Source organism: Corvus cornix, chromosome 27 (genome assembly GCF_000738735.6).
Source record: "Corvus cornix cornix isolate S_Up_H32 chromosome 27, ASM73873v5, whole genome shotgun sequence".
Classification (NCBI taxonomy): domain Eukaryota; kingdom Metazoa; phylum Chordata; class Aves; order Passeriformes; family Corvidae; genus Corvus; species Corvus cornix.
The window spans coordinates 929,464-939,322 of NC_046355.1; the positions used below are offsets into that span (position 1 = coordinate 929,464).

Genomic DNA, 9,859 nt, shown 5'->3' on the forward strand with positions numbered 1-9,859 from the left:
GGTGTGTCAGCCCGGCTTCCCACCCCAGAGTTCGGCCGTGGGTGTCTCCCCACCCTGGCGTGACCCCCACCCCGCCTCCCGCCCCCGCGGCTGCCGTCCAGAGGGGCTGGGCCAGGGCCAGGGCAGCCCCGAGCGCGATCGGGAGCCTGGCGGTGCTGATCTGCCTCGTCGTGACTTTAAATGTCATCGGTTCCGAGCGGGACAGATGCCCCCCCGCCCTTACTCTGAGTCACTTGGCAGGAACAAAGTGTTTCAAGCACAAATCTTGGCGCAGGGCCTGACCCAGCGCCAAAATAAAGTCAGGACTGAAGAGCTGATAGGAGTGACCCAGCAGCATTTATTTAGCCAGGACTAGCCCCCTCAGCGCTGAAACCGCTACCGGGGCCAGCCGCGAGCACCAAACCATTATCGACTGTAGGGAGACGGTGGCTGCCCTCGTGTTGCGCCTGCGGAACACACGCGCGTTACCCGGCGGGGCAGAGGAACCGGCTCTGCCCGGCGTTCGGCCACCGCCGAGGCACCGCGGCTGTACTGAGCGGCCGCGCTCCTGGCAGGGCCCCGGGAACGCGGGTGCAAGAACAGAACCCCACGGGCACGGAGTCGGGTCAGCTCAGAAGCTCGGCGAGGACCCGCCGGTAGCGAGCGCCGGGCCGGAGCCGGGACCGGGCCGGAGCCAGGACCGGGACACCGGGAGCCCACGTGGGCACCGTCCGGGCGCGTCCGTCACTTCCGGGGCGGGACAGAGCACCGGAAGCGGCGGTTGCCCGGTAACCGTTGCTCGGCAACCGCGCCGCAGCGCAGCCATGGCGGAGGATGAGACCTTGCCCGTGGTCACTTTCGGGAGTCTCATGACCGAGGGAACGGCCCTGAGCCGGCGCGGCCAGCACGACAAGGCTCTGGGCTGCTTCAATGACGTGAGGGCGCCGCGGCCCGAGGGCACCGAGCTGCACGCGGCGGGAGGGGCCTCGGGGTGGGGCCGCCGCTCGGTTCAGGCGGGGGAAGAGGCGGGGGGGGACCCATGGAAAGAGGGGAAGGCACGGAGGGACGTGTCCCCAGAAGGTCTCGGCACGAGGGGGTGACCCAGACAGGGCAGTTCAGGGACAGGGCAGCGCCTGCAGCATAGAGAACCTGTGAACAACAAGAGAACACTCTTATCACTAAAAACCTTGTGGTTTTGTCCTCATCCGTCGTCAAGATCCATGTGGGAACTGTGCAGGTGGCATCAAATACCTGCAATTGTGTATTTGTGGTGTTGAGCCAGCACTGGTGACATGTCCATGTCTGGTGACATGTCCAGCGCTGGTGACATGTCCATGTCTGTGGTTCCAGGCGCTGAAACTGAGGGCAGGAGACAAGCACTGCCTTATCACCCGCTCCAAGTGTTTCCTGAAGCTTGGAGACACAGAAAACTCCTTGAAAGATGCTGAAGCCTCGCTCAAAATTGACAAAACATTCCCCGAGGTAACCAGCTGAAGTGGTAGGAGGGGGGTGGCCAAGGGCTGGCCTGGATCTGGGAGACCCTGGAGGGTCTGAGGCAGAGCTGTGAGGAAGGAGCTCACTCCAAACACTCCTGAGATTTCTATTGCTCTCGGAGCTGTCGAGGTGCTCAGGCACCTCCAGGTTTGGGGTTTAATGTATGCAAGTTGTTACAGCCCTGGGCTCTCACTTCTGCCTGGCAGGAGTTACTTGAGATCCATGAAAGTTTTCCCTCCTTTTAATAATTTTGTTTCCCAAATGTCATTTTAGGGGCTTTACCAAAAAGCAGAGACACTGTACACCATGGGTGACTTTGAGTTCGCGCTGGTGTTTTACCACCGAGGCCGGAGGCTCCGCCCAGATATACACAAATTCCAGCTGGGCATCAACAAGGCCGAGGAGGCGATTATCAACTGCCTTGGGAGTAAGAAGTGTCACTTTCTGGCCCCCATGAGCCTGGATGACGCTGTTCAGGGCCCAGCTGATGGCAAATCAGCTCTGCAAGTGACCCAAGAGCCCCACACCAGAGTCTCTCTGCTTCTGGGGCCATGTTATTTGTGGCAGATAAATCCAGAAGCAGCAGGAAGCACCACAAAGAGCCAATCTTGCTCTTTTTGTCTTTTGTTCTTTACTTCTGCCCTGTACATACACAGTGTCTGATCCCTTTAGTTCTGTAGGTAAGTCCTGACACTCCATTTTCCAAAATCATCATGGAAACATTCCAGGGAATACAGACCAGAGCAGCTCATCTCATCAGCGACCTGACTGTGGCCTCCCAGTACATGAGGGGAGCTGACAAGAAAGTTGGAAATACTATTTACAAGGGCCTGGAGTGCCAGGACAAGGAGGAATGGCTTCCCACTGCCCAAGGGCAGGGTTAGATGGGATATTGGGAAGAAATTCTTCCCTGTGAGGGTGGGGAGGCCCTGGCACAGGTTGCCCAGAGCAGCTGTGGCTGCCCCATCTCTGGAAGTTTCCAAGGCCAGGTTGGACATGGCTTGGAGCAACCTGGTCTAATGGAAGGTGTCTTTGACCATGGGAGGTGGAATTCCAGGGGATGGAACTGGATGAGCTCTAAGGTCTCTTCCAATCTAAACCATTCAGGGATTCTATGATCCTATGATCTACCTCCAGCACTAATTACAGAATCCATTTTGAGACCTTTATCCCTGTATTCAAAGTTTGGAAGGAAATATGCCATGCTACCTCAGACTGGCCTCCCCAAATCCTGACTCTCCTCCAGTTTTCATTGCACAAGAGCAGTGAAACTGTTGACTCTTGTAACGAGCTCTGCTTTCATCATTCGTGGCTCAGATCATTGAGCAGGTCCTGTAGAGGCAGGAAAGGCCAAGGACCTCGTGGGGTTCAAAACAAACTGAAAACTTGTCCCTTTTCCCTTAGTTTTTCTCTCAGCTCTGCTAGCGGGCATGGACAGGACGTGCCCCACTGTGTGGACCAGACACACCTCACCTGGGGCTGCCACCTCTGACACGTGAGTGGAGCACCCATGCAGGGCTCATCTGGGGCTGCCAAACCTGTCCGGCGGGTTGGAACCGCTCGGGTGGATCCCGGAGCCTGTCCCTGCCCAGCTCCTGACATGCCCCACTCACACCCTACACAGATCCCCAGATAGGCCAGGGCCTCCCTCTCCCAAAATTTCAAAATTTCAGCCCTCCCCCAGTGCCAGGGATTAACATGTGCCAGTGGCACCAGAGCCTGCAGCACTTTCATATGGGATAGTTATTTAGAAAACAGGGAAGATTTCCAGATCTGGCTTGCTTTCCTCCATTCCTTCTGCTTCCTGAGCTTAGCACAATGCTCAAATATCATCACAGCTCCCAGCTGAAATCTTTCCAGCTCAGTATCCCAAGCCAAGAACTCTTAACCACCTTTGAGCCCCTGGGCTGCAGGCACAGGAATGGATTAAAAAACTAGAAAACTTACTTTAAATCAGTCAATAGCTCTGAGATGCAGGGAAGCATGGAAACACGTCAGCACGGCTTTAGATGTTTGAATAGTTGGGAAATGCACACACATTAACAGGGTCCATCCCCAAACTGCTTCCCTGACTCTGCTTTACCTGGAAGGATGAGGAACACCTGCTCCCGTAATCCGCCTGTGTTCGTGCTGCTGGCCTGGGCTATGGTTGTGCCTAAGGGAATTCTGCAGCAGCCTTGGAAGCTCTGTCCTTCCCCCAGAACAAAGAAAGAGCTGTTCCTCACTCTCCCCTCCCAGGGTGCAGACAGATGGTAGAACTGGGCGTCAGTGAAAACACAACGGGTATTTTGCCCTAATCAGTGCGCAAACCTTTAAAATGCCTTTCTTTCAATTTTATGCTTCAGCTGTGATCCCCCAGAAGAACCTGCATCCTTCTCCTTCTTCAGTTTCCATGCAGGATGTACCCTGTCTGTAGGAATATTGCAACAGGAGCCCCCGTGCTGTGTGAATTAAAATCCCAAGAGGAGCTAGTGGATGAGCTGCATTCCCTGCTTCCCGAACACACCAACACCCGTATTCCATGGGAAAGAGTTAGAAAAGCTTTGGTTGAAACCAAACACTTTGGGCTTGGCACCTTGATGGGCATTTTACTCACAACACCCTGCATGGCTGCTGTGGGCCACTAACACGGACTCCTCTGTGTCTGCAGATCCATCCGCAGTGAAGCTGGAGAACACGGAGGAGCTGTGCTTCGTGAGCAGGCAGGCAGAGGTACAGCATGGGGCTCTTTCTGAAGAAGCTTCTAGAGTTGTTGTAATGCTAAAACTGCCTGAAATGGGCACCTGAGGGGTGACAGTCCCCACAGGGACATGGCTGTGGGAGCAGTGGGCCTGCTGAAGGGCCTCTTGAGGATTAAAACACACTGGCCCATCATGAGAGTGTTTCTCACCTGCTTCTAATGCAGGTCTGGCTCAAGCCACCCAGAATTTAAAGGGGAAGGCAGAAGGGCAGGAAGAGTCACCATGGAGTAACAAAACCCAGTTTGGAATTTCTTCTCCAGCCCATATCTGGGGGTGTTGCCAGTCACCCATCTGAGGCTAATGAGTAACAGCCCAGAGGTCGAGGAGGGTACAGTGAGCTCCAGTATTGACTTTGGGTTTACCTGATGTTTAAGGGTCACAGTTTTGATAATGGACACTTTTCTCTATTGCTACACTTTTGGGTGCTCCATTGCAATAGTGTCTTGTTCCTCTGAGAGGCCAGAACTAGTTCTTGCCCTTTCTATAACACCCTTGTGGTCCCCAGGGAGCACAACTGGCTGCAGAATTTCATAGCCAAAGCAGCTGGTGAGACACTGACTTTTTGCTTTAATTTAAAAAAGAAGCTGTCTTATATGGAGTGTAAACAGAATGCTGCTCATCCCAGTGTTCCCCACTGATGTCCCCCAACTCCTTTTGCTTTTTTCTAGCTGCAGAGAAAAAAAGACAACCAGCAACAGCAGAATAAACCGACTAAGGATCAAAAATGGACGAAGAAGCAGAGTCCGAAAACAGAGCGACAGCTTCTGGGAGAGCTTTATGCTGACAAGGCGTACCTGGAGAAGTTGCTCAAGGATGAAGGTGTTTCTCCTTCTCAGCAGATTCTATTTTTCTTTCATCCTTTTAAAAATGATTCTTTATTTCTCTTCTTCTTTTATATCCCTGTGACTCTTCCTTAGTTGTACCAGAGCTCACATAGCACATGGTGCTCTCAGTGGTGGGGACACAGGCAGGTGTCAGCTCATGGGGCTGTGACTCTTCTGTGGGTTTGTTATAAATGCTGTTAAGGTCAAGATGCAGGAATTGGAGAAGTATCTTATTTTAGAAAAAGGCACACAGATGATTCTCCTTTAGTCATATTTCTAGGGAACTTTTCACTCAGAAATAGAGAAGTGCTTAAGATTTGGTCTGCTCACAGGTTTTGTGGTATTGCCAGCATTAATTATACATGTGGGTGGTCTGGTTTCCAGGCAGGTAAAAGCCCTCTCAGTTTCCATCTGCCAGCCTGATCCACAGCACTGTTCAAAGTGCCCTGTCAATACAGATGTGCCATACAGATGTTCTGTCCCAGAGAAGAGCACAGCTGGCTCTGCTTTCTGGGCCCCTTCTTGGCTCTGATCAGCAGGGAAGGGAGCAGATAGAGGGCTGGAACACCAGCTCAGCTCACTGAACCACGCAGGATGGGTAACAGAGTTTTTTGTTAACTCCCCCATCACCTCAGCTCTGAGGAGCACGGGACACTTTCATTTCCAGCACTGTCTGTGTCAGAGCAGGAAAACGTTCCCAATCAATTCCCCACTGAGCTGCAGCTCAGGTCTGTTGATTCTCACCTGGGTTCTACCTTATCTTATTTCCAGACTTGATGCAGAGCAGCACAAGGCAGGGGATCAAAGTCATGGACCTGGTTTTGGATGGCATCTCCTACCTGAACCACCGCCGGGACTTCTGGCAGCAGCAGAAGCCGATGTACGCCCGGGTGTACGAGCGCAAGCTGCTGCGGCAGGGGAGGATGCAGGACAAGAAACGGAAATCATCTGACATTGGCAGATCCATCGCAAAGGATATGGAGGACATTGAGTTGTGTAGGTTCCTGGCTGGAAGCTGAGTGCCTCCCACTGCTTTGGGAGCTCTAACTATTCCCAAGCTTTGTCTGAGGGTAACCCACTTCACCAGGTCTCACTTCCTGGGTATCACAGAATTCCAAGATGGTTTGGGTTGGAAGGGACCTCGAAGTTCACCCCATTCCACCCCCCCGCCATGGGCAGGGACACTTTTCACTATCCCAGGTTGCTCCAAGCCCTGTCCAAACTGGCCTGGAACACTTCAAGGGATGGGGAATTCACAACTTCTCAATGTCTCTGTGTCACACTCCAGTGTCAAACTCTGCTCCCTGTCCCCAGGTCTGGCCAGAGGCTCCGCTGAGGAAAGCTGCAGGAAAGCTGAGCGTATGCTGAGAAAGATACAAGGGTGGACAGAGGAGGAAGTTCCCAACAAGCATGAACTGATTGGGAACCTCCACAGCTGTATTGGGAATGCACACTTGGCAATGGGACAGATGGAGGCAGCTTTGCACAGCCATAAGATGGATCTGGATTTTGCCAGGAAGAAGTAAGTTCTGGGTAGTTCAGGTGGGTGGGGAAAGGGGAAAGTACCTCTGTGGGGGTGTTTTAGCATTAGGTTATGTAATTATCACCTGTGAGTTTAACAGGACTACACATCCAGCTCTGCCCAAGTATTAGGGTCTGTGGTGACTTTTTATCTTCATTATTTCAAAAATAAGGAGCCTGAAGCAGATTTTTAAGGACCCACGGCACAGGGCACATTGAAACATCTGCTGAAGCAAAGCAAAAGAGCACAAGTCCCAGTCTCAGCACTTGAGCCTTGAGCAGGCACTTCCTTCTCAGGAAGATCAGGCTCACCAGTTTTCTGCTACATTTTGTCTTAAACCCCTTTTCATACAGACCATTAAGCATGGCTTGAAATAAAGGTCTCTTCCAGGTGCACTTGCCTGTCTGCACTGGACACATCCCACGGCTCTTCCAGCTGAACCACAGAGGAGCAAAATGTAGTCTTAGATTTAGCAAGAGTTTGCAAAGCATAGCAGAAAACATGGAACAGTGGCTTGAAGTGAAGTGATTTGGGATTTATTTTTGTCAGTAGTGCACTGGGCTGTCACAATGTCACTGGGTGGTTGTTTCTCATTTTCAAAAATCCTTTTGGAAATGAATGTTGGTTTAGGAGAAGGTTGCCTCTCTCCTGGTGATCGCACTCCCCGAGTGCGCCAGGTAAAGGCAGGAATTGGCAGGAGATTCCTGGGTTTGGGATCTCTCTACACGCGAAGTTGCCTTTAAGGGCCGGCGGTGACGGGCGGGCCGCGCCCTCTGGCGGCTGCACCTGGAGACGCCGCTAATGACTCGTTAATGACTCGCGTTAATGACCCCGTGAAGGGGGTTTGAACTGGATCTCACCCCAACCGGACTGTGATTCCATGACTCCCATCACATTTATCTGCTCCTCGCATAGGCTTTTTCATCTCTAAGGTAAGGGTAGGCAGAGCTGCTTCTGAAGCTGAGAACGAGGATAATTAAGAAAAAAATTAAAGCCCACAGGCTTCATTATTACAGAAGGAGCTGCCTGTAGCATGGAACAAAGCTCAGTCCAAGCACAGGATCAGGGCTGGTGTCAGGAGCCTGCAGACACACTACAGATGCCTTTGTGGGTCTGTTGCTTTGAAAGACAGAAATCATCCATGAGTGTCAGGGACACAGAGGGAAACGGAGGCAAAGAAAAGTGGAAAGATTTTCCCAAGGACTGCCAGGTTTGCACAAAAATTAATAATAATCAAAGGCAAAGCTAAACCATTTCCCATGTGTCTCATGGAGTCAGCTGCCAGACCTGTAGATAAAATCAAAAATCAACCTTGATTTCATGACTTTCAGCCTGACCTGGGCCCTTTACTTCCCAGTGCTTCCCTGAGGGCATGGGGGGCACCAAAGGGACCATGAGGCTGAAGAAACCCAGAGTGGGTGAGGAACAGGACAATGTCAGTGCCACAATCCCTTTGTCTCCCCACCGCAGCGCTCTGACGGACGCCGTGTCCCGGGCCCTGGACAACATCGGCCACGTGTACGCCCGAATCGGCAGGTTCCAGCAGGCCATCAACACGTATGTACAGCCCAGCAGGAAGGACATCGGGGGTTGGAGTGACCCAGGTCACGGCTCTTCAGCCGTGTGTTCTCACTGCAGCTCGATCTGGGGAAATTTTCACACCTGAACCCTTTGCTATCAAAGCAGTGATTGAGTCGTAACTGTACCCAGTGAGGGTTGGTAAAGATATGTCTGTCTTAATCTTCTTGAAGCTGGGAGGAGAAGATTCCACTGGCCCAATCCAGCCTGGAGAAGGCCTGGCTGTTCCATGAAATTGGACGGTGCTACCTTGAGCTGGATAAAGCTGAAGAAGCCCAAGATTACGGCCAGAAGTCCCTGCAGTCAGCAGATGAAGACGGAGATGTGGAGTGGCAGCTCCATGCCACTGTGCTGGTGGCACAGGCACAAGGTAAAGATGTGGGCACAGGTTTTGCTCTCAGGGTGTAGAAGCTGGTCTGAAAACATCTCTGGGATTTAACAGCCAAAGCAACTGCTCAGTTCAAGACTGGCTTGATTAATTCTTGCTGTTCTCCTGATCCTGGGCTAAACCAGCGGATATCCTTGTCTGTTCCAGTGAAATTGAAAGATTACCGTTCTGCAATCATGAATTTTGAAAGGGCTCTGGAGAAGGCGAAGCTTGTGCCCAGTGAAGCTGCTCAAAATGGCATCATTGCGGTAAGGGGGCTGCTGCGGGGAGGAGGAGCCCTGGGCAGCATCTGTGAGGAGCTGTTATCCCAGCTGGATACTCCAGCCAGTAATGCCATAGAAATGCAGTAGAAATGCAGTTTTACAGTAGGAAAGGACTTCATAACGATAGCAGAGAGCAAAAGAAAACAGGGAAATATTGGGTATGTAGCTGCATTTCTGGGGCTTTCATAAGAACCACATCCCTTTCAGGCCTTGGATAATGTGAGCAAAAGCTTCATTGCGGAGCTGAAAAAAAGCCACAAAGAAGCGATGACGGTTCCCTCACAGCAAGGTACTTGTCGTTCACACCTCTGCGCCCAGAAATGGAAAAAAAAAACCACTTTCCTGTTCAGCACCTTAGAATTCCCACAGCACCCATTTCCTTGCAAGTATTGAATTAAAATCTTGGTGGAAGTCCAGCATTGCTCCAGCTGCGCTCCCAGATCCGGCCGTGCCCAGCTTAGAACGGGAGATGGCAGCGTTCCCTGAGGGTCCCCTGCAGCCCGACACTCCAGCCCTGCCCCGCCCCTCCTGGGGTTCGGTGGGGGGATCCTGGCAGGGCTCTGTGCCCGCAGCCCCCGGGGCTGGTCTCCTCAGGCCGTGCAGCCCAGCACCTGCCGTCCCAGAACGTAGAGGGGAGTGAGAGATTCCTGGTGAGGGCAAGGGAGTCCGGGGGTCTTTCTCGTGCCCAACTGCTGAGTGCTAGAACGTGGCTTAAGTTTCCTTTTTCCTTCCCAGATCGTTCCATCAGCAGTGAAAACGTAACAATTACCATTGAGAATGTGGAAGAGAAGGAAAAAGAGGAACAACTCACGGAGAGCCAAGATGAAAAGCCAAAGGATTAAAAGCCAAAAGAGGAAGCCAGAAACGAAATAGAAGCAGATGGAAACATTAAAGAGGGGGAAACGGACAAGGAAATAAAGGAGAGCAGTGGGGGAAAGTAGAGCCGAGGGGGGAAGATTAAATAAATATTGAGTAAGAGCCATACCTAGCACTGGAGTGGTGTGTCCCTAGCAGGGAAGAGCTGGTCTGAGCCGCCGCCGTACTCAGAGCGCAGCCTCCCCCCGCCTTGT

General features: G+C 52.3%; 1 protein-coding gene across 2 annotated transcripts; it reads left to right on the forward strand.

The window, feature by feature from the left end:
* Window positions 1-694: 694 nt before the first annotated feature.
* Window positions 695-9,773, forward strand: ODAD4 (outer dynein arm docking complex subunit 4). Of its 2 annotated transcripts, XM_039565928.1 has the most exons (12): window positions 695-914; window positions 1,330-1,461; window positions 1,747-1,900; window positions 4,124-4,185; window positions 4,883-5,033; window positions 5,810-6,034; window positions 6,353-6,560; window positions 8,031-8,117; window positions 8,312-8,508; window positions 8,674-8,774; window positions 8,997-9,078; window positions 9,525-9,773. In XM_039565928.1, exons 1-12 carry the CDS (start codon window positions 804-806, stop codon window positions 9,629-9,631), a joined length of 1,617 nt encoding a protein of 538 aa, XP_039421862.1. In that variant the 5' UTR covers window positions 695-803; the 3' UTR covers window positions 9,632-9,773. The 2 variants fall into 2 exon arrangements, with proteins under 2 accessions (XP_039421862.1, XP_039421863.1); XM_039565929.1 differs by lacking the exon at window positions 8,997-9,078.
* Window positions 9,774-9,859: the final 86 nt, after the last annotated feature.

Excerpts from the sequence above, each read along its gene's own strand:
- ODAD4 (XM_039565928.1), top strand. The coding sequence starts at position 804 with ATGGCGGAGGATGAGACCTTGCCCGTGGTCACTTTCGGGAGTCTCATG. Across the intron at positions 915-1,329 it reads CTCTGGGCTGCTTCAATGAC|GCGCTGAAACTGAGGGCAGG; the intron begins GTGAGGGCGCCG and ends CTGTGGTTCCAG. Across the intron at positions 5,034-5,809 it reads GAAGTTGCTCAAGGATGAAG|ACTTGATGCAGAGCAGCACA; the intron begins GTGTTTCTCCTT and ends TCTTATTTCCAG.